At 46.9% G+C, this 23251-nt stretch overlaps 1 protein-coding gene across 14 annotated transcripts; it reads left to right on the top strand.

Annotated features, from left to right (window-relative positions):
• The first annotated feature begins 64 nt into the window (after positions 1-64).
• LOC310890896 (serine/threonine-protein kinase PAK 1-like) lies at positions 65-22626 on the top strand. 14 transcript variants are annotated; one of them, XM_083853212.1, is made up of 12 exons: positions 65-171; positions 2965-3077; positions 5556-5615; positions 7183-7281; positions 8959-9071; positions 12502-12619; positions 13024-13123; positions 14868-15064; positions 16541-16678; positions 18577-19992; positions 20591-20754; positions 21673-22626. In XM_083853212.1, exons 3-10 carry the CDS (start codon positions 5565-5567, stop codon positions 18661-18663), a joined length of 903 nt encoding a protein of 300 aa, XP_083709338.1. In that variant the 5' UTR covers positions 65-171; positions 2965-3077; positions 5556-5564; the 3' UTR covers positions 18664-19992; positions 20591-20754; positions 21673-22626. The 14 variants fall into 14 exon arrangements, with proteins under 14 accessions (XP_083709338.1, XP_083709345.1, XP_083709347.1 ...); XM_083853219.1 differs by having other exon boundaries at positions 4700-5615; XM_083853221.1 differs by having other exon boundaries at positions 2965-4030; positions 4700-5615.
• Positions 22627-23251: the final 625 nt, after the last annotated feature.

Raw genomic sequence — 23251 nt, 5'->3', positions numbered from 1 at the left:
CGGGCGCTCTTCCCCCCCCACTTAGGGCGGACGCTCTCACCGCGGGGGGGTCCGCGGGGGGGGGGGGGGGAGGCGGTGGCGCTCCCGGCGCATGCGCAGTGCGGGCCGCGGGGTTGCAGCAGCCGGAGCGGCGGCGGCAGCAGGCGGCGGTTGGGCTCGCGGACGGGGGGGGTGAGTCCGGCGGGGAGGGGGGGAAAAACCGGGGGGGGTAAAATTTGGGGGGATCGGGAACCGACCCCCCCCCCCCAGCAGGGTGCCGAATGGGCTCGCCCGGCGGGGAGGGGAGGGGGAGCGAGGAAGGAGCGCGCGGGGCCCGCGTGGCGCCTCCCCCCCATAAGGCGCGGGCTCCCCCCGGGCCCCCTCAGACCGGCGGCGGCGGCCGCCCCGGGAGGGTCGGTCCTGCTGCTCCGCTCCGCTGCTGCTCCGGCAGCTTCTGGGTTTGTACCATAAGCTCAAAACGAAAAAGATTAAAGGAATTCTGGGAAAAGATGTACCTATCCCGCGGACATCCCCACGGGGGCGTTTGCTAGCACATTGGAAGGAGGGAGGTTTTGGTCAAGAACTGCGGAAAGGAAAGCTGATTGATTATCGTAATATTTGGTGGCCCCAGTATAAACTAGAGGACCGAGAAACTTGGCCTGAGAATGGAACATTGCAATATAATACGATTTTACAATTGATGCTATTTTGCAAGCGGGAAGGAAAATATGATGAACTGCCGTACGTGGAATTATTCTTTTATTTGCGCCGAAAGCCTGAATGGCGGCGTGCTTGTGGAATAACGGTGCTTGAGGTTTCAACTGAGGAACGTTGTTGTGCGTGTACTAGGGAGGGACGCCGTATACAGCATCAGGCAATAGAGAATAATAAGTATTATGGGGAAATGAATAATGGAAATATTGATCTGGAAGTTGCGCCGTCGGCTCCGCCGGCAGAGCCGGGACAGGGAGGGAAAAGAGAAAAGGAAGATAGCAGTAGTGATGGAGAATCCCCGACTTTAGCCTCCCCGCGTCACATAGGACCCGGCAACAGCGAAGGGCAGCAGAAACTATAAATGAACAGAGAGGGAAAATAATCGCTCCCCTCAGGCAAGGAGGGGGGACAGAAGGACCGGTATATGTTAAGGTGCCTTTTTCAGCTGGGGACTTAATGACATGGAAACAAGCAGCCGGCGCCTACAGGGAAAACCCAGATAAAGTAGCCAGGGTAATGAAAATGATAATTAAAACCCAAAATCCCGATTGGGATGATCTCCAGGCGATCCTGGATACTTTGATGGACTCGACAGAAAAAGACATGGTATTGCGGGCAGCCAGAGAGAGAGCCCGAGAAGATATACGAAATGGATTAGTGCTTGGAAATCTAGATCAAAACTTCCCCACCGAGGATCCCCAATGGGATTATAACACGGGGGATGGAATAAGGAGGCTGAAGAGATATCAAGATTGGGTACAAGTCGGGGTACAGAATGCCATGCCCCGGACCATAAATTGGTCAAAATTGTATAATGTCAGGCAAGAAAAAGCGGAATCGCCTTCCGCCTTTTTAGAGAGATTGAAAGAAACCGCTAAGAAATATACAGATTTAGATGTAGAGACTGAGCAAGCTAAAGCTCAATTGGCGCTCATTTTCCTGGGACAAGCCCGAGAGGATATTAGGAAGAAATTGCAAAAGTTGGAAGGTGCAGATTTGAGAAATTTGGATAGGCGGTTGGAAATAGCCTGGAAAGCGTATAATAACAGAGAAAAGGAAACGACAAAAAGGCAACAACAGAACTTATTAGCAGTAATTCAAGGGAGAGAACATGCAGGATTAAGGGGCGGGGGAAGAGGTAGAGGAACAGGGAGAGGCTACCCGAGCTCAGGGGGAAACCGGCTGGGTCTTAACCAATGTGCCCATTGTAAGGGGGAGGGTCATTGGAAAAACGAGTGCCCTCTCCGTGGACAGCTGATCGTTGGGGGGGGAAATTCGTTCCGAAACCGAGAAGCAGCCAAGGCGATGCTTCTGGGGGAATATAGTAGCTGACTAGGAGATCCGGTAGCAGAAACTAAAGAGCCCTTGGTAAAAATTCAAATAGGAAGTAAGGAAGTAAAATTTTTAATTGATACAGGGGCCACATAGTCAGTACTCAATAGATTAAGTGGTAAGATAGGGGAAAGGAAAACTACTATTGTAGGTGCCACCGGGAAGGAGGAAATACGGCCGTTCTTACAACCCCTTGATTTACGGTTTGGAGGTAAAGAAATTACGCATGAATTTTTATATGCTATGCTCTTATTGATTTATATGAATTTTTATAAGCTATTAAATCACAGGGCCACAACTAATGAACCTGCCCCTATTTCTCTTTGGTATGACTGCGATCCAATTCATGTATTTTCATCCTTTTATATAAATATCAGTGCTTCTTTCCCCCTAGGTCTTGCTGTGATGGGAAGAAATAGAATTGTCACTTTGAAGAACCAGACATAGGCTATGCTATTTACCTCCTCCTCCCTGCACACCTGCCCTGCTGTAGATTTCTAGAAGCACAAGAGTAAAAAAAAAAAAAAAAAAAAAAACAAAACAAAGAAAAAAAACATTCAAACCTAAAAAAGCATCTGATTTAAAATAAAATTAATAAGAATCATTTAGGGAATACGAAGTCTTTGATGTACCAGTCCATACTAGAGTAAAGGTATCACTGCTCTCTTGCCAAAAATAATGTAGAGTTGGCTGTCCAGCAGTGATGTAAAGATCCAGTATGAAAACAGTAATTCCCCTTGTCCTTTTCTGGCATCAAATATCCAGCAAGAGTAGAAATGGACTGGCTGCAGGAATTGCTAAATTGCTGAGTAACCGATGATGAATAAGTGGCTTTCCCCTTTATTTCAATGGGGGATTAAAATGATTGACGTTGGTGCTGGCAGGTTTCTAGGGGACTCTTGTAGTAATGCTCTACTTCTTGCATTTCCTTCCCTGCAGGTTGCAACCAAACAGATGAATTTGCAGCAGCAGCCCAAGAAAGAAGTGATTATCAATGAAATCCTGGTAATGAGGGAAAACAAAAACCCCAACATCGTCAGCTACTTGGACAGGTACGTCGTGATTTGAAGGGTTCACCGAGGGGCTCTGGAAAACCCACAAAGGGTTCACCGAGGCCTCCTTCCACGTCCTTATTGTGAACTACTGAAGCAAACACTCTTCTGCCCAGCAGCCACCAGTGGCTGAACAAAGTGCTGCACGACAAAGCACTTGCTGTCTGTGCAAAGGCTCTCTCCGCCTGCACGCATCAGGGTTATTTTCTTCAGACAATCAGTTTCAATGAATTTAATTGTTATCACTCCCAAGGCAATCTTCTCATCCCCATTAGAGCTAAAAGGTTAAGCTGCGGGGTCTTGTTGTAGGACAGTTCAGGCTCAGGGGAGAAGAAAAATACTTTCTTGTTCAGTCTTTCAAACACAGAAGATGATATTTGCCTCTCTGCAGTTAAACACATTCATTCCAAGGGGTTTTGGGGAGGTAACTCGTGACTGTATAATGTAAAGGGGTTCAGATGTGCTGGGGCCTCTGCATTCATACACTAAGAAGACGACTCAAAATTGTACGTTGGTAGTGAAGTCCAAAGAGTGACCTCAAGCCTTCATCCCTGAGGGACTGGGGTATCATGGAAGCTCTGAAAGCCTGCATTTTTTTTTGCCAGAAAGTGAATGTAGAAACCTGGCTTGTGCTGTCAAGCCCCCATTGCAGTGAATCCCAGGGTATGTGTAGGAGCAGTTTGGAGGAGCCAGACCTGCTGGTGGTGGTTGTCCTTTGGCCTGAAGAAGTCTTGCTGTAGGTGGAACTGTGTGAGACACTGCTAAACGCAGCTGCTCTCCATGGAAGAGCAGATCAGACAGGTCCTGAGGCAGCTTTTGAGGAGCCAGAGCACACAGAGGACAGATCTTGTCCACATCACATCATCTCACCGGTCCATCAAGACGTGTTCTCCTCCACTGACCAGTGGAGCAACTGCGAGAGTTCCTCCTTCACCATCCGGGGATGAAAATTGGTGATTATACTTCTTGTAAGCTGGTAATGAGCTGTTACCTCTATCCATAAAAACGAGCTTTTCCTCCAATGGCATCCCCAAATATGCTGCATCTTTTGTAAGAAAGTTACACAGGAGTAGCAGGGGAGAGTCTAGTTGAGCACGGCCTCTGAAGTAGGTGTTTGGATGCACCTTAGGCAAGGACCAAGTCTTCGTAACATTGCTTGCCGAAAAGGGGAGGTTTTGAAAGTGTCTTTTCCCTTCATTTTTCTAAAATGGCTTATTTAAATGTGCCTGGTTTAAGATCTTCAGCAGTAATTCAGTTCTCTGTGAACTGCTCCCGCGGTTACTCATCATGTCCTAGGTGTAGGATTCAATTAAAGGAGGCTGACATGTCAAGTAGCCCTTAAAGGCTGATCTGTATTCTCTGCTGAGCTTATCTTGCCTCAAATCAGCATCATCCTGGAAGGAGAGGGTATTTGTAGCTGGGTCAGAAACACCTTACATTCCTTTATAGTTGGGTTTCAGGAGAACAGCTCCCCTTCCCAGCACATTATTGCCCTAAATCTCTTTGTCCTGCTTTCACACAGTCCCACTGTGTTACAGTCTGCAAGGACCTGGATTATAAATTATCATCTCAGTGGAGCACTGATGACTGCTAACAGATGTTTTTTCTCTAAACCCTCACAGGTTTGCACAGCAGCAAGGCATCTGGGCTGGTGAAACTCATCACAAGGCACCTGGGCTGGTGAAACTTGTCACCAGGTTCATCAGTTGTCTGTGACAACCTGAAGCTAGTCTCCAGAAGAGCCACGGACTGGTTTTCCTCATCCTTTACTTGGTGTTCAGGGCATCTCAGGTTGTCCCCTGCCCTGGCTGGGGTTTTTGCTGTCCTTAAGGGACCCTGATCCCCAAGGGCTCCAACCTGCCAGCAGGGAAAGGAACACACCAGCCATAGGGCCACAGCTGGGGATTAAAAATTAACCTAATACAAACCAGAGGTTTTGAATCTCCAAGGCAGTTTTCCATGTTCTGAGACGTGCATTTCTTGCATTTCTTGCAATTACTGTCACTGTGTGCCTTCCTTTGCTCTCTGCTCTGTTTGTTTGTTTGTTTGTTTTGTGTTTTTGTTTTTTTTTTGAGACTTTTATTCCCTGAGCTGTCCCCCATGGATGATGTGCCTTTAGTGACAACAAATACATAGAAAAAAAGTAAGGTTGCTGCTCTATTTTTCATGTCATGGCTGCTGGCCCAGGCCATATTCTATCTCTCAGAGTGCAGTCACAAAGTGTGTACCCCAAAATGCTCAACTATCTGTCACCCATGAGGAGGTTTTGACCCTACAAGGCAGTTTTGGTGAGTGCTTGGCCATTTCAGGAATGTATTTACTGTAGCAATAACCGCTTCTCTCCATCCACCTGTCCTGCCTTGCCATTGTGCAGAAAGGCCTAGAGTAAAGTGACTTCCCTATACAAAAATAATTCTAGAAATGCCTCATTTTGTCATTTTGTACCAGGATGCAAATAATCTCTTCTTGCTTTCCCAGGTCCTAGCGATGTGTTTGCTTGCAGAAGGTCAGCAGCTGTACCTGCACTGGAGTCACAAGGTGGGGAGAGGGTTTTCTGGTAACCCTAACCATGCTTTAAACCATCAGCCTGTGGTGTTTCCCTGCGTGCAAAACAGCTTAGATCATAGGAGAGAGGGAGGAGGTTAATCTTAGGAGGCTTTAAATATCCATAGTAATGATATCTCCAAGTGAGCTAATCACCCCAAGCTCCCTGTGCAGTCAGATGAGGGAAATGAACCCTCTGAGGATGCAAATCATCCAGCTGGTCATAGACACTTAAATTGAGATGAGATGAATCACACCTAAAGTACCTTTTTTCCCCACTGGCTCTAAAAGGAGCCCGTGGTGACTCACTGAGGTGAGGATGTCTGCATTTAACATGTCTACATGTGGTTGCATGTAGACAAAGGCAAAGTTTCCATGAGGAGCACAGCGTAAGTCCCTGTAGCAGGACCCAACAGCTTTAAAAACAGTGGCCGCTTCCTCTGCAGAACAGAAACCTGGCTTTTCCAAGGCATTCTGGTGCCCCGTGTCTTTTCGTCTTGGGGTGGTTTTGGAAAAGCCACGTGGAGTTTGGAAGGCATAGAAACAACTCCTCAGAGAGCTGTTGCTGCAAAATGATGCTTTAGAAACCACCTTTCTTAAGAACTTCTTGAAAGCCAGGTGAGGCTTTTAAAAAAAAAGCCATGAAGCTTAGGGGAAAGCGTAATAAGATTGCAAATCTTGCAGTGGAGTGGAATAGTTGAATGTCAAAATACTCGATCCTCTGTTTCTTCATTTACACAGTGGAAACGATCAATTTTACTATCAAAAATGGGCTTCCAGAAGATCCAGAAAGCTGTAGAGCAATTTGTGGAAAACACCAACGCTGCATCCCTATGTGGAAGAGATTAGGGACTGATTATTAGGATGCTGATCTGTAGGATCTCCCTGAAGACTGGTTAGGGCCTTGGTCCAATTTCTACTCGTGTTTAGTTCTCAGCAGACAAATAAGGTTCCAAGAAGAGCCTGCCATCATAACTGCTTGGTACCAACCTGGGCAAGAAGCCACAGCACGGAATGAGCTACCCCTTCACTTTTTTTTAGTTAAAGATTAAATTCTTATTTCTGAACTACAGAAATGTTTGCAGTTGCTGAAGCCTCTTCCAAAGCAACTCAGCATAAGGAAGCTGTGCTGATGTCTCTTTTGGGTTTAACTTGGTGTTTCTGAGTTCAGCCAACTACAGAATTTAACGATAGTTGTTCATCTAGGCTCCATCTGCATCAACAGACAGAGAGAGGCATCCCTTATCATAAAGCAAGTGGAAATGGATCACCTCTGTAAATTCCTCTCTTTCTCCCGTGACTAGAGAGGGAGCCTTGAGGGCTGACTCAGGTTAGGTACTTAACTTGTAAAATCAGTTTTGCCATGCAGAAAATCCAATTTATAGCACTGTGGGTCTGGTTTTAGTCCCATTAGATCTCTTTGTCTATGAAGTGGCACAGCCAAGCTTGTGCATCCCGAATGTATTGAGTCCAAGCTGATTAAAGAAGCCTGTTAGGCAACTAGATTGCACACCCTATGCAGAAATGCCAAAGCTTATTAATGTCCTTTGTATCTCCCCAGATTGGGACTTTTCTTGTCCTGGGCTTCTCTATCACAGCCCTCTTCATATTACCTGTACTCTGGGGAGATCAGTGGAAAACAGTCCGCCTCTCGTTCCAGGTAAGAGGCTTGTTTGAAAGGAGGTTCTTTGAAAAAAACAACTGGTTTCTTGAAGTATTGTGTGGCAATCAGTGGAAAATATTCCATACGTGAAATGGTTTTCACATGGGTTTTCCTGGCAGTCTGTGCAGTTTTGTATAAACTTTTATTAAGACTTAACATTTCCCGTAGGGAGGAAGGAAGCCAAGACCTGAGGTTTGGTATCAAGCTATCTGTTTGATGTAACATGTCTCCTTTGGGGAAGTTGTATCTTTTTTTTCCCTTTTTTTTTTGGCAAACTTGTTGTAAGTGCACTGTTGATTAGCAGGTGCTGAGGGCAAGTAAATCAGATCCCTTTGGCTGGTGGGGTTACTGGAGTGAGAATTCAATCCCTACTCAGCTCATGCCAGCTCAGCAGCTTTTAGCATTAGTCCAATTTCAGTCTCCTACAACCCAGAAGAGCTTCATCCCCTGAGGATGGGAATCAGGGCTAATGCACTGGCAAAGGTTAAGAGAAAGTGTCAGCTTCTCCTCCCTTTTGCAGACTCTAGGGGAGGAGGATGGGGAGAAGGAGACACAAAATCTTTTGGGTTTCCCACAGGTGTGGTTTATTTGGGGTGTTCATGCCCTTTGTGATGCTTCAGCTGGCCTCCTGCTGCTGTTCCCAAAGGACACCAGTCTTTAACAAATCCTGTGTCCTCTCCACTAGCCCTGCATAACTATCTCAAATATCCTGGACGTCTCAGGTGGCACCTTTGTTTATGCAACTGCATCCTGCTTCTGGTCAAAAGCAGTTGGGATCAGGTGTCCAGGGCAGACAGTCTCACACACAATGACATCTCTCAATGACTTCTGCTTTTCTTCAACCCTTACATCTTAAGAGAGTTGGCCAAGCGATAGGAAAGGCTGAGGAAATTCGAGTTTGTTGACATTAGATTGATGATTTAGTTGCAGTGGAGATGACTGTTACATGGATAAGATTGGATTGGAGTAGATTGGATTAAAACTGGTGCTCTCTGGAAGGTGTTCACAGGTTATGATGTAGTAGTAAATGTGATTGTTTGCCAAGCCATCCTGGACAAGGACAGACTCGTCCCTTTTGGCTGTTTGAGAGGAAAGGAGAGCTTTATACTGAAGTGAGGAGCACTCCTCAGAGCAGGGAACCAGCCTGGCACATCTCTCTCCCCTGACTCAAGATGAGTTTTGTGGATCCAGCCTGGGTGTGGGAGATAATGAACTGCTGGTGTCCACAGCAGGAGCCCATCTATGAGGGAGGCTGCAGCTGTGTTGGGGCTTGTTTCTGTCTGTATCCACACTTCATCCTTTGAATAAAATCCCTTTTTCTCCTTTCTGATTCAAAATAATAAGAATCATTTAAGGAATAAGAAGTCTTTGATGTACCAGTCCATACTAGAGTAAAGGTATCACTTCTTTCTTGCAAAAAAAATGTAGAGTTGGCTGTCCAGCAGTGATGTAAAGATCCAGTATGAAAACAGTAATTCCCCTTGTCCTTTTTGGCATCAGCCAGAGTAGAAATGGACTGGCTGCAGGAATTGCTAAATTGCTGAGTAACCGATGATGAATAAGTGGCTTTCCCCTTTATTTCAATGGGGGATTAAAATGATTGACGTTGGTGCTGGCAGGTTTCTAGGGGACTCTTGTAGTAATGCTCTACTTCTTGCATTTCCTTCCCTGCAGGTTGCAACCAAACAGATGAATTTGCAGCAGCAGCCCAAGAAAGAAGTGATTATCAATGAAATCCTGGTAATGAGGGAAAACAAAAACCCCAACATCGTCAACTACTTGGACAGGTACGTCGTGATTTGAAGGGTTCACCGAGGGGCTCTGGAAAACACTTCCTTGCCACTGTCTTAAGTGATCCATCTCAGCTCAATGTAGATCTAGGACGATCTTGCATTGCTTAATGGATGTGGCAAGGTTGGGGTGTGGGTCGCTTAGTGGTCTCCATCTATATCCTAGGAGAAACAAGTGTCTGAATTGGTATTAATGGAGTATTTAGGCTCTCTTTAGAGATGCTGACAGCAATGGCATTAGCAGCATGCTGTCAGGACTCCATTTTCCAAGGCGCTCTACCAAATTTCACCCGACAAGCCATTTCCTTCCTGATGCTACAGGAGAAATGGGAATCCCTTGAACTGTGTTATTTGTTTTCCTCTTCCTCTTCTTTCCTCCTCCCTGAGCAATACTAACGTTCTGCTTGCAGAGGAGTAACCCTTCAATGTTCAGATGGTAATCGTGTCCCTGTGGCTGTCCACTGAGGTTTTCTGTGTTGTAGCATAGCAGTGGTAAGGCTGAAGGATGCGTGACACATAACTAAGCGAGGCTGTTTTCTTGTGGGTGTGTGTAAGGGAGGAAAGGAGAGGTGGCACAGAGTGGAATAGTCCTTTGGGAGATAGAGAGAACGGGCTTATTCCTTGCTTGGAGCTGGGTTTTGTGGACCTGGACACATGCTTAGATGCGTTACATCCATGTGGGATGACTCCTTGAATCCCTGCAAGCCTGAATCATTCACCTTATGCTCAAGCTAGTTGCAGTGGAGCTGCAGCAGGGTTTCCAGCCTGCTGCCCTCGTCAGAAACAAGCAGTCTTGATTAACTACAAGTTTGGCTTTTTGTAGGGAAAACTGTGCCTAGATGGGTGAGCTTCAGACTTTAATCTTGGCAGCTCATCTTCTGAAGATGGAACGGAGGGATGTGACCCAGAATGTCTTCTGGGAATCGGAGAGAGAGAATTTGGACACTCGCTTGCTCTGCATGGATATCAAAAGCCTATCAACTGTTGCCTTAACATCTTCCTCTGATGTCCTAGCTAAAAAAAGTACTTCTCATGCTGCAGCATCCACTGTGGTGCTGAATTTATATGGTGCTGTGTTCCGTGTTATAAGCACGGATGTAAAGAGCTGCCTTATCGAAAGGACAAAGCCTGCTGGTGAAATTTTGAGGAAGGGGTGTGTTTGTGCAGGGAAAGTGGTGCTGGGCACTCTTAGAAACGGCAGAAATTACCTGTGCAAAATGAGCAAAGCAGAAAAGAACATTTAAGGATTGCATGTGGGCTGAAAGTGTGTATTTCTCCAGGCTGATCAGAGGCTTTGTTTTGGGAAAACTGTTTGAGATGCATGTTCTTCCTTTAGAGAGAACATCCCCGTGTACATGCACATGCCTTGTCTAGCCAATACATCCCAGCTGTAGGGTAGCTGCACGTCCTGCTGTCTTGTTTAAACTTCCAGCAACAAGAGCCGCTTCTTTTGTCCTCGACTTTCTCTCACTAAGCTTTTTCAGGGGGATTAGCTTTTGTTCGAGTGCAGCAAATGGACAGAACAGCAACGAGGGTGAACGCTGGGGGTTCTTGTGCCTATTGTGGGGCTTTGCAAGCGCAGGATCTTGCTGCTGGGCAGCTGCATCCCTCCTGCCTGCCCTAATGTGCCTGCTGGTTTCCTGAGTGCTGAGTGAAGCTGGTGTTTGAGCGCTGCTTGCTGGCTTCCACCTACTGCTGTCACAGAAGGAAGGATGTGCTGGCCGCTGTGGGACCTGTTTCCTTTTTTGTGGTTCTTTTTTGACAGTGCAGACAGGTACTCCCCCCCTTCTGAGTACCTACTGGAAGCTGCAAGATGCTCACCAGTATAAACCAGCCCTCCCATCCCTCTGCCTCAGCTCCTGGCCTTATGCAAGGGTTTCCAGTGTCTCTTACCTGCCTTTACCTCTCTTACCTACTTCCTAGTAGTTACGAGGTCTTACTAGATGTTAAGAGGTCTGGCTGGCTCACAGGCCCCCAAACACCACCGTGCAAATGGGGCATTTAGGATTCAGGCAGTTCTCTGCTGCCCTGTGTGGCACAAAGGTGTGCTGGGAAGCTTAAGCCCTAAGTCGGCTGTACTTTTATTGCTGAGTGTAGAAGCATGCGTATCTGAAGACAGTGACCCTGCACAGACAAGCAGCCACTTGTGCTGAATTACCTTCTGGTCCTGCCTGTGTTTTTCTCCCGTGTGAAAGAGGCCCTCAGAGACCTGTTTCTAAATGTAGGCACCTAAAGTTAGAGGATGCCCAGCGTGAGGCAGAGCACAGTTCTGCCTCGGGGTTTCTTTTGGAAGAGGAACCCTCGTTAACCTAACAAACCCCACAAATCCTCATTTTAGGTGATAGCCACTGTTACGGAACTGCGCTTCCCAGTAACCCCAACTCCCAGCTTGTATGTGTCGACTTCTTGATGAATTCTCCTGCCAGCAGGCAGAAGCTTGCAATTTGATTCTCTGCCGCCTCTCTCGACTCATCCGTCTGCTCCTTTCCAAACGGGGCAGATAAGCTGTGAAGGTGGGGTTTATGGTTTTCAAGCTGATGGTTCCTTCCTTCGGGAATGTGTCATCCTGATGCATCTGTTGTGAAAGGTTGTGTTGATTTTTTTCTGGATGGGCCCAAGAAGGCAGAAGTGGTTGGTGATGATTTTTTTTTACATGAGTTAATGCTGGTGCCTTCAACCCAGGTCTTCTGCTTCTAGGCATGAGCACACGTGCTCCCAGCAGAGAACAATATCCCAAATGGATGTGAAAAGTCACCCTCATCTCAGCTTTTTCCTATTTATCTTCCTACAGGCTTCCTACAGATGAGATTTTTCAAATGCACGATGCTTAAAAAATGGTGTTCTTGAAAAAGACCTGAAAAGTTGTACGTGGGCAACCACCCAGGACTGTCCGTGTGCCTGGGCAAGGGTAGGCCGTTGCTTCGGGTAGGAGGATGCCAGTGGTGTCAGAACAGCCCACAGCCACCTTTTTCAGTGCAAGAGCCCTTGAAAAATCATGCTGTGCACCAGCTGTTTAGGGATGCATGCTTGGACCCCGTCCTTTCCTGGTATCTCTTTCCTCTCTCTCCCAGTGTTGGAAGGAATCGTGAGCTTGTCTCTTTCTTAGCCTGGGCCCTTCCCATGGCAGAAGAAATCAGCCTTGCTTTTGTGGGCAGGAAACTTTGAACCTGCTCTTCCATCACCTCAGCCCTGTTTTCTCCTCAGCTTTCTGCACTCACCCTTTGTCTGCTCTTTCAGGTTGTGGTCAGATCCTCCAACACACAGAAGTTGCCATGAGTACCTGGTGCCCCAGTACATTTCAATATTCTGTTCAAGCCTCATGTTTCCCTGCACTTCTAAGATAGCTTTAAAACCCAGTGCGTTCTGACTCAGGAAACGGTGACATGCTCATATTTGCTTGTTCTAAAAGCTGTTTTTGGCACTTCAGCTACCTTGTAGGAGAAGAGCTCTGGGTCGTCACGGAGTACTTGGCAGGAGGCTCCCTAACAGATGTTGTGACAGAGACCTGCATGGACGAAGGACAAATCGCAGCTGTGTGCCGAGAGGTAAAGCTGCACCCACAGCCTGGGCGAGCTGTGAGGAGGAAGGGGACAGGGCTTTCTCTGATGTATTCTGCTGGAGGAGCTGTCTACAGCTTCTCTACTGCTGCAGTCATCTTCTCAGAGGATGGATTTCACTGGGGAGGTGGTGGCATGCTCCTGTTAGCTTTCACCCTAGAGTGAGGACTGCAAAATGGGGCTGGAATCCTTGCGGTTACGCCTGTTTTCTTCAGGGCTAACCTGTCCTCCTGCTGGTCCCAGTGGGGATGTCTCTGTAGCCCTGCACATACTGGATATAGAAAAGGCTCTAAAAAGCTAAGCCCGTGCTACTCAAAATGCACATTGTTAGAGTCCATAGCTGGCTAAATGTACTTAATGCACAGTAAGAACCTCTTCCTTTCTTTTTTCAGTGTCCCCAGGCTCTGGAATTCCTCCACTCGAACCAAGTTATTCACAGAGACATCAAGAGTGACAACATCCTGCTGGGCATGGACGGCTCCGTCAAACTAAGTATGAGGGGAAGAGCGCTGGTGGTGACTTTAGTTATCAACCCAGGCTTCTTCCCTGCTACGGGACAGGCCTGGTGGGGAGATGGGTGCTTGAGATGCTTGGTGCTGTGGTGGTGGAGGGTGTGTAGAAATGCTGCTGTAGGTATTTTTGTGGCATCTGTTTCAATGGAGATTGGCAAGCATAAATCCCTGTGAACTGCTAACAGACGTGCAATGAGATTTGGTGTTCATTTAGCCTTGGGCCATCTGTTTGTGTTGTGTGAAGTAACAGGATTTTAATGCACCTCCAGTCTAGAAAGCTGGGTTTTTAGGTGGAGGGTGACAAGCCTTTCTCCGTTTGTGATCCGTCGAGTCTTGAAAATACTGCAGGTACTTGGGTGATGGAGGTGGGTGGAGGGGAAGTTGCAATCTGTTCAGCTAGAAAGCATTTAATCTTACAAACCCAGTGTGTAGTAGTGTGTAAGCGATTAGAGGTGTCTAATTTCTTATATTAGGAGTGAGTTTCTATAGCTGAGTAATTGGTAACGACAGACACGGAGAAGGCTGAGGTACTCAGCAACTTCTTTGCCTCCGTCTGCGCTGGTAGATGGGCTTCCCAAGTCTTTCATTTCCCTGAACCCGTAGGTGGAGGCTGGGGGAGCAAAGTCCCACCGACTGTAAGTGCAGAGCAGGTTCGAGACCACCTGCTGAATGTAAACAGGTCCAGGTCTATGGGACCTGATGACATGAATCCCAGGGTCCTGAGGGAACTGGCTGATGGGGTTGCCAAGCCTCTCTCCATCACAGTTGAAAAGTCCTGGCAGTCGGGCGATGTCACTGGTGAGTGGAAAAATGGAAACGTCATGCCCCTACTCTTCAACAATCAAAACAAAGAACTGAACAAAGAGCGCTACTCTTCACCAATTAAAACAATTAGGAGACTTTTCTTCTCAGCAAGAGCGGTCAGGCACTGGGACGCGTTGCCCAGGGAGGTGGTGGAGTCCCTGTCCCTGGGGGTGTTCAAGGCAAGGTTGGACGTGGTGCTTGGGGACGTGGTTCCGTGGGTGACATTGTTCGTAGGGGGATGGTTGGACCAGGTGATCTTGGAGGGCTTTTCCAACCTTAATTTTTCTATGATTCTATGATTCTGTGATCTTTTGGAAAGTCAAATGCAAATAAGACAGGGCCAAGCAATTTCCACAGGAAGGCTCTCCAGCTTTCTGTCTTCTCAAAGAAAATAATAAGTACCAAATAGGGAACTTAAATTTATTCTGAACACAGTATTTGCTCTAGAAAGCAAATTGTGTTTGAGAGATGGTACATCTTCTGGGGAAATATTATCTCTGGGACTGAAAATACGACCAGATAATACTGGTGGGTGTGGGTGGAGGGGGGACAGACTGGGCATTGCTTTCTGTTTTCACAGACCCAGGAACAGGCTTGAGAGCATGTGTTACACAGTGTATTACAGCTGCAAAATGCTGCAGTGCCACGTTTCACAGCATCCATGTACAGCTCTTTACTGATCACCAGCCTTCACATCGACAAGTGAGCAGCTCTGTGATGTTGATGGCCTCAGCGAGTCAGATTTAGAAGCTTACTCCTGAACACCTTGTTAACCACAAAAGCAGGCCTCCTTTGCAGCAGCAATGTAGCAGGCAGTGCAACAGGCTAGCTTGTACCACAGCTGTGGCATCAGTACGTGTTGTTTTTGGAGAAACCTGCTGATTTCTAACTTTTTCTTCCCTCCTGCTTTGCTTTTCCAGCTGACTTTGGCTTCTGCGCCGAGATCGCTCCCGAACAGAGCAAGCGCAGCACCGTGGTGGGGACCCCGTACTGGATGGCGCCTGAAGTGGTGACACGAAAAGCCTCCGGGCCCAAAGTGGACATCTGGTCACTGGGGATAATGGCCATCGAGATGATCGAAGGAGAACCCCCCTACCTCAATGAAAACCCCCTGAGAGTAAGCGAGTGCCTTTTTTTGCCCTCAGGCCTTCGCTGAGCCTGCTGGTTAACCTAGGCTCTGGAGGAGGCAGGTGAACCTCCGCTGTGGTTTCATCACATGCAGCTACACGTCTCCTTGGATGCTGTAGTGAGAAGATTGTGGTCATTTAAGTTAGAAGCCATGGCTGGTTCTGGGTGGCAGAGGGCACAGGCTCTTCCTGTTGCAGACCTTCAGGTAGGGTCTGAGTTAATCATGTGGTGCATCCATAATTCCCCCCCTTCTGGAGAGGCTGACAGGGGCACCTTCTGGCCCCAGAGTGCCTGGCTTCTTAAATCCTTGTGAGTGGGGAAGAGAGCTGTCCTTGAATTCGAAGAATACCACGTTACTCTTTTACAAACAGGGCTTTTTCTTGCTGGTGCATTGTTCTTCTTGGCATGCTCCCAGTAAAGCTCCAGGTTTAACAAGCCTTTAGTCAGGCTTTGCCCCTGCTGGTGTCTTTCCCTTCGTATTCTTTAATGAAAGGGGAAATTCTGTCAGTTTGTAAGAATGCGGCTGTTCTTGGTGTAAGCCAGTTTTATGGCTTTTTTTCCTAAGCTAAACAGGACGAAGGGATCTAGAACAGTTCTGTTTAACTTGTTTCCGCCTCTTTGACTGGAGGTGATTTTGGGAGAGAAGTGCAGCAGTGAAGAAATGCGAAAGGAAAATGTTGGTGTGGAGTTAAATGAGGATGGCTAAGCAACGGGGTGCTTTGCTCTCATTTAACTTAACTTGTTGCAGTTCCCAGGCTATCAGACCTCTACCTTGAGATGTGATGAGCGATGAGCTCAAAAGGCCTCTGCCAGATGTCTGTTTCCTTTTAAAAGGCATCTAGCGATTTTCTTTTAAGAATAAAATTTTGCAGTGGATGAATTCTGAATTTCCTGATTCTTAGAAAATTCTTCATTCGCAAGCAGCAGCAAAACGACTCCACTCGTTTCTGTAGGGTGTTAAGTGCTGCTTGAGAACCTACTGGCCATCTTTTGTAAGGGACCAACTGCATCTTTAGAGTATTGACTTTTGAGGCCTTGTGCAATTGGGCAAAGTATCGAGAGAAGAAAGCCTCCTGATTATTCAGGGGTACCTTCCCATGAGGATATAGTTATTGCAGGAGTCGAGCACTGGCAGAGCTGTGCCAGCCAACTTCCCTATGTAAACACAGTCTGGACTGCTGGTTTTGTCCTCTTAATCCCTTGAGAGGGCTGCAGGATCCAAACCCAGATTACGAGGGTAAAGCAAGAAAGGATTGGATCCCATCCACATAAAAATAAGGCCGGCAGCTCTTCTCTTTGCTGAAACTTAAGCATTTCTTCGTCACCCTGATAAGGGTTTTTGTTTTGGTTTTGTTTTTCCCCATTGAACTGTGGGGAGGGAGAGGAAAAATGGGTGCCTCTGTAAACCGCAGCTGGAGTCTGACCTTCGTAACCTCCTGTTTCTTTGGTGCTTGCTTTGCTTTAGGCCCTGTATCTCATTGCTACTAACGGGACTCCGGAACTGCAGAATCCAGAAAAGCTTTCACCCATATTCCGAGACTTCTTAAATCGCTGTCTTGAAATGGACGTGGAAAAAAGAGGTTCTGCAAAAGAGCTGCTCCAGGTAAGTGCTGGGGAACAGGACGGAATTAAGCATTCTAGAGTGAGAATAGGCACGCGGAGAAATGTCATTTGGGGTCTTAAATACTGCGTCATCTGAAGTCACAAGCACAGCAGAGATGATTTACCATGAAGAAACGAACAAAAAAACCCAAAACGAACCAACCAAAAAACCCCAAATCCATACCGAAGCGTTTACAGAGTACTTTCCTTTTTGTGCTGTACTTGCTACTGGCAGCAGCTGTGCAGCGTGTTCTGTAACCAACCTCAAATAATTGCCGTGCCCCGAGCCTGCCAACTGCTGAGCCCCTTAATTCCCGTGGCTTCTGCACGCAGCTCACCCTAACATCTGGCTGTGGTGTTGCGGTCTGGCCATGCTTGTTCCCATTTGGATAACAGGAGGGCTTCCAGCTATCGAATGCTCTGGTTGTCTCCCTTCTGGGGGAGAGTTCCCAAAGCTTTTTGGAAGGGGCACGTCTTGCACTAACTGCAGCAGTTTGGCGTGAACACATTTTGCCAGATACAGCTCTTCCTGCAGAGGTGATGGAACCAAGCTTGTGAGAAATCCTCAGTTATTTCACTGAAAACCTGGTGTCTTTGTCTGGACTCCTGGTGAAAGTGAAGGACGAAGCTGCCAGGCTTTTTACCGACACAGATGAGGAGTGTTCATGTGTTTCCTTTTGTCAAACCTCCCACGGGGGTGGAAAATGTGCTTCAGCTCTTTGTAAAATAAATCTGTGATGATGGGGCCCTCAGACCTCACCTGTGAGACAGTTGTCTCTTTTTTGGTGTTCCTTTCTTTCCTTTAGTTTGTTTACTGGGTTCAGCTTTGGGAGTGCTGCTGCCTTTCTGAGACTCTAAAGAAGCATTAATCAGCGGCAGAAAGAATGGCAGTAGATGAAAGCTGACTTTTTCTCCTGGACTTGCCAGCTCCAGAGTATCAGAGAGCAGCAGTGCTGTGTCCCTTGGGGCAGGAGAACATTGGGACTGCAGCATTTCTGCCTGCCTTTACCTTTTGGCCTCGGATTTTTCCACCTCTGAAGTGTGTTCAGATTGGGTGGTTGATCCCTTCTGGTGCTCAGAAATCCTGGGGGACTTAATTATTTTGGGTTTTCAGAACAGCTTGTGGGCTTCAGGCCTTCACTCGTCTGATTAGCTGTCTTGTGTCAGTCTCTGTCCTCAAGCTAGACTTCATCTGCGAGGCTGGAGTATTGCAAGCTTTCCACTTAACCCTGAACACAGGGAAAACTCCTTCCTCTGTTCCAGATGTTGTGTTTTAAACCTTGCCCCCGAAACAAACTCCACATGTCCTGCAAGAAGCACTTTGTGACACCACCTACTGCTTGTTGCATGCTGGATAATCCATATTGTTTAACAGAACAGAGCACCTGGTATAGGAGATGGCCTGACTGGTCCTGTTGTGAATTCCCTGCTGTGCTCCTCAGTCCCAGCTGTTCTGAAAATTTCTAATAGCTTTAGAAGGCCAAGGCAATGTTTTCAGCAGATGTGGTAACAGGAAAGAAAAATGGAGAGATGATTGCTTCAGGAAGCCCTGTGCAATGTTTTGGAACTGCACAGGTTGCTTTTACTTACACCTCCCTTCCACAAAGAATTTCCCTGCAGATTTTGCATGAATTTATTTCCTGGGAGAACTTGCTTGGTCTTGGGAGTGTATAAACTTTGGAGAAATTAGGATGTGTTGGGTGCAAAGCTCTTTATCAGTTCAGGTGAGGCCCAAAAGTCACGGTGAACTTTCTTGCTCATCGTGTCTTTTTTGTTTCACCTGCTTGGAGGTTGTTGGAGTTCATACAGGTCTAGGTCCTGATATTTTGTGTAAACACCAGGCTTTTGGGACGTGTTCTGAGAAATGTAACCTTTTTTTTTCCTTTTTCCTCTTCCTAGCACCAGTTCCTGAAAATTGCAAAGCCTCTTTCTAGTCTCACTCCTCTGATTATTGCTGCTAAAGAAGCAGCAAAGAACAGCCATTAAAGCGGGGGAGCCAGCACAGCCGTCGTGTCAAGCCTTTTAGATGTTCCCTACAGAAACCGAATTACCTGTCCCTGTCCCCTCCTGCTCCTCCTTCACAGGGGTGTTCTTAAAACTTTGATCTGCCTTGAAGGGTAGCAGATGTATCGTTTGCTGAATGTGGGAGGGCACGCAACAGGTACGCTGCTGATCTTGCGTAGTGAACTGTCTTTCCATCCTCCTTGATGGGCACGGTAGGGGAAGGGTATATTTTATGGCTGGGAAGATCTTCTGAGAACATCTGAACCTGACCTACCCGTAGCAAAGCCAGTTTGTTCTTGTATTTCTTACTGTGTTTATTTTTAAAGATAATGTGGAGCCTTTAGACCATGTTTATCTTAATAAATTAAATCTTCTGCTGGCTGGACTCTTCCTGCTTCTGCCAAGCTGCTCTTCCAGCACTGAGGCTGCTCTCTGCTTCGGATGACTTGAGGAGGGAAGGAAGCAGGCAGCAGCAATCGGAACAGCTAAAACAACTGGAAGGGGAACGAGGGCAGGACCATGCAGCCCTCCGGCAGCACCGCTGGATGCTTCCAGGGAGCAAAGAGAAAGCCTGTGTGTGCTTCTTGCAGCTGTTGGACAACTCGTGATCTTTTTGCCAAATTGTGTGAATCAAGGTCCTTCCCCGCACACTTTAGTTTCAACTCAAGTAATCAAACAGCTTTCAAAGAGTTCTGATATTCTAGAAAAATCACAGGAAAAATCAACTGGGATTTCTTTTAGGGTTATTTTATTAGTGCTGTCAGGCTTCGTGGAGACCTGCCCTGTGAGAGAAAGCAAACAGAACAATTGCTCTTATGAAGATAAGGTCTGCCTGCAAGATGATGTTGAAAACTCTTGCTTCTTAGACCAAGGCCAACAGAAAACAACCTGATCACGGACAGTGTTTTCTTGGAAGCATAGGGGCATTCATTTTTTTGTTGTTTTGAAATGAGCGAGTGAACTGATATCTTTATGCTACTGACTCCTTTGGTTGCTAATGATGCGTAAAACAACAGCAACCCTGGAACTACTAGAGAGATTGGGTGTAAACACTGGCGTCGTGTTGAACTGTATCCTGATTTTTAATAAAAGGACTGCCGCATTTCTTAACTCGGGACTGAGGGAGGGTTGGAGAATTCACTGTCACCAGACGATTCTGTCGGATGGGATGGGTTTTCATGTTATCGTCACTGGGTGCTTACAAGTGATGCATTAAGTGATACAAGCTTCTGTGGTCCTGTGGGATAGCGAGTGGCTCTGAAGAGGAGTAACTGCACACAGAGGGAACGGATAAAAGATCTTGCTTTCTCTGTACGTATCGCTTTGGTCATTTCCAGGGTGAGTTTAATCCAGTTCTCCTCTCCCCAAAGCACTTGTGTTGCACAGAAACTCATTCCTGCTTCTTGCTGAGACCTGCTGCTGGATCAGTCCTTTCCTCCCTGCCCTGGGCTTGTGATTGAAACATATACATATATTTGTCTTTTTTGGTGTCTTCTCCCATCCTTCAGGCTACAGGGTGGCCACTGTCTGACGTGAGGCTGTAACGTCTGAAGTCCATTGCCAAATCTTCTGCCTTCCTCCCCTTGTGTACATTCTTCATCTTCATGTAATATGGAGAGTTTCCCCTCGCAAGATGAGTTCCTTGGGCAGAGCAGCAAAGCTGCCAGCCCTGGGGGGAACCTGATCTCTTGATGAGCTCCTCTGCTCGGGGCTGGGGTGGAGATCGGGAAAGGGAAGGCCACTACCCTCGGATAATTCTCTTTGGTGAGGAGTTTGGTTTTATTTTCTGTGCAAGTCTCAAATGCCATGCGTGGGGTAGATGGGAAGGAATGATGGGCTAGATCTCACTAGGTCTAAAATCTAATGTGGCTCTGGTCTTACTGACCCATCAATTGCCTTTTTTTGACAGCACAGGATTAAACCTGATCCATGAATGTACTGAGTGTTGCTGACTTCCCTTCGCCTTCCCTTCGCGCTCCATCCTTGGCACCGCTTTGAGATGGGAGTGGTAATGCAGATGTGCCCTACCTGCGAGCAAATCCGTCAGCTTATTTTTCTGCAGGAGGAAAAATGGTAAAAAGGGTGACTTGTGTTTAAGTTACTCTCCTGGATTCTCTGTTGCCTATTGGAAAGCAATCTGCAGGAGTGACTATTTCTCCATATCCTTAAGCTCATGATGTGCTTCTGTCTCATTGACTTCAACTGTGAATTGGTCCTTACTGGTTTGGTAAGGACTGAGAGCTGTGCACTGGGAAGCTGTAAGACAGCGGCTGTAGCCCTGTCACCTTCTCCTGTTTTTATTTTACCATCCTGCGATGCGAAAGAAGTTGACTTGCTACTGTGTGCCTAGCCCCAGTTCCAAGTTAACAGACGCATCGTGTTTTCATGGTCTCAGAAATCTTAAATAAAAAGATAAATAAAAGAATGTAGTTAGTTTAGGAGAATGAGATACATTTTTTTGTCCAGAGATAGATCCTTTTCTCTACTCTTAGGTTCATCTGGGCATCGCTCAGCTCCAGCACTGGTGGCAGCTGCTGCATAGCCTTTTACAGCACTTTCTGGTCACTACAGAGAGCTGTTAGCACAAGTGTCTGACATAATAATTCCTTTTTTTTTTCTGAGAACATCTTTTCTGCTGGGATTTGAACACAACTTCCAACTAAAGAACTGATTTGGTAGCATTTTAAAATATATTTTAATATACCTACATATTTAATATACCTATTTAATAATATACCTACATTTTAATATACCTATTTAATATATCTACAGTGACTGTAGACATGTCATCGGTTTTATTTTATTTTTTACCTGCCTATGATGCGAAAGAGTTTGACTTGCTACTTTGTACCTAGCCCCAATTCCAAGTTAACAGACACATCATGTTTTCACGTTCTCAGAAATCTTAAAAACATAAATAAAATTTAGTTAGCTTAGGAGAATGAGGTATATATTTTTTTCTGAGAGATGGATCCTTTTCTCTACTCTTAGGTTCATCTGGGCATCGCCCAGCTTCAGCACTGGTGGCAGCTTTTGGATAGCCTCTTCCAGCACTTTCTGGTCACTACAGAGAGCTGTTAGCACAAGTGTCTGACTTAAAAATTTTCCTCTGTGGCCAAGAAGAATGGTACGTATCTGAACGCCTTTCTTAATTACGAGCTTACAGATTCCCCAGCATCTTTCGTATGGGAGCTGTCAAAGGTGAAGGCTGAATCTGTTTGTCTCCCTAGCATAAAATACGGAGACTTTTCAATGGCTTATTTTGACAGTAATAGAGAACATGTGGATGTATTTTGGGGTTGTAAACACACTGGATTGAGCGTAAAGATCCTAGGGAGGATCTCATGGTTTGCTGCTAATGACAGCCCTCAGAATCAAGGCTGGGGTCTTGGAGAAGCAGGGAGCTGCCGCTGGTGGTGGCAGAACAGCGATGCCGGCGGGGGCTGGATGGAAACTTGCAGCCGAAATGGATGCCCCCAGGAAAGGGGTGGGAGGGCAACAGAGGATGGTGTTGCTCTGAGGAAGAAGATGGGTGCTGGGGTAGGTGGAAGCAAAAGGTAAAAGCTCAGTTTCCCACCTGCTGAGGGAATTTGGAGGGTGCTGGAGCAGCCTGCGCTGGATTGAGGCATCCTGTTTGGGAGCAGAAAGGAGCGGGGGGCTCCTGTGCAATGAAGGGGTGCTCAGAGTGAGGTCTGAGGCTTATGTCTTTGAGGAACAACCCATGCTAAGTGAGCTGGAGCTAATCTGACCTGCTGCCAGGTGTCTGTGTGTCTTGTCCTGCTGGGAAATTGCAAGGGCCTTTTCTGTTTTAAAATCAGCTGGAAAACGTGTTTCTCTTTCTTTGTACTGCCTTGGTGTAACTCTCCGGTAGTGCCCGGTTTGTTGGGGTCAGCTCAGCCATTTAGAAAGCAAAACTGAAACCTTAAATAAAACCTGAATGAATGACCTGCTTCTCCTCCCCTTTGTTTCAATGAGGCTTGCAGAAATGAATGGGGGGGTGCTTGAAGGAGTTGTGTTTCTCTGATCTGTTTTAATTAGATCTTACTTGATAGAGCAAAGTGACTTTACGCTGAAAGCTGATGCAGAAAGTGTGATTTCTACTGCTTATTTTAACCTGTTTGGAAGTCATTAATGCTCTGAGAAAGACCAGTCTGGAAGCAGGATGTAGAGCCCTCTTTTTGGGCCTCTTCCAGAGAGAGAGGGGCTTGTGGATTCGGTCCGCAGACCCCTTCAGGTTACGTACCCGAGAACATTGGCCAAAGCTGTCAGGTACCTACCCTGAAGCGATCTGAGGAGAGGATCCCAAACTAAATCTGTATGTGGAGGTAGCCACAAAGCTCTGGCCAACAAGATCCGCCAGCTGTGTGGCATCCAGGGCAGCATTCGTAGCACAGACGGTTTGTATGTGGTCTTGGACACTGGCTACATGTGTCTTTATGGTGTCTGGGAGACCACCTGCCTGCGACCATAGAGACGCGGTCCTCCCGGCCTGCTAGAGCGGCCCCCCGCGGTCCGCCAGAATCCCAGCGTCCCTTGCGCGCTCCCGCCCGGCCTCAGCGGCTTCCGGCGG

Source organism: Anser anser (genome assembly GCF_964211835.1).
Source record: "Anser anser genome assembly, contig: HAP1_SCAFFOLD_111, whole genome shotgun sequence".
Taxonomy (NCBI): Eukaryota; Metazoa; Chordata; class Aves; order Anseriformes; family Anatidae; genus Anser; species Anser anser.
This window is presented reverse-complemented; position numbering and strand designations above follow the sequence as displayed.

Coding starts and splice junctions, on each gene's coding strand:
- LOC310890896 (XM_083853219.1), top strand. CDS start 5,499: ATGCCTCATTTTGTCATTTTGTACCAGGATGCAAATAATCTCTTCTTG. Junction 7,282..8,958: donor CAGTCCGCCTCTCGTTCCAG/GTAAGAGGCTTG, acceptor CCTTCCCTGCAG/GTTGCAACCAAACAGATGAA. Junction 9,072..12,501: donor ATCGTCAACTACTTGGACAG/GTACGTCGTGAT, acceptor TTGGCACTTCAG/CTACCTTGTAGGAGAAGAGC.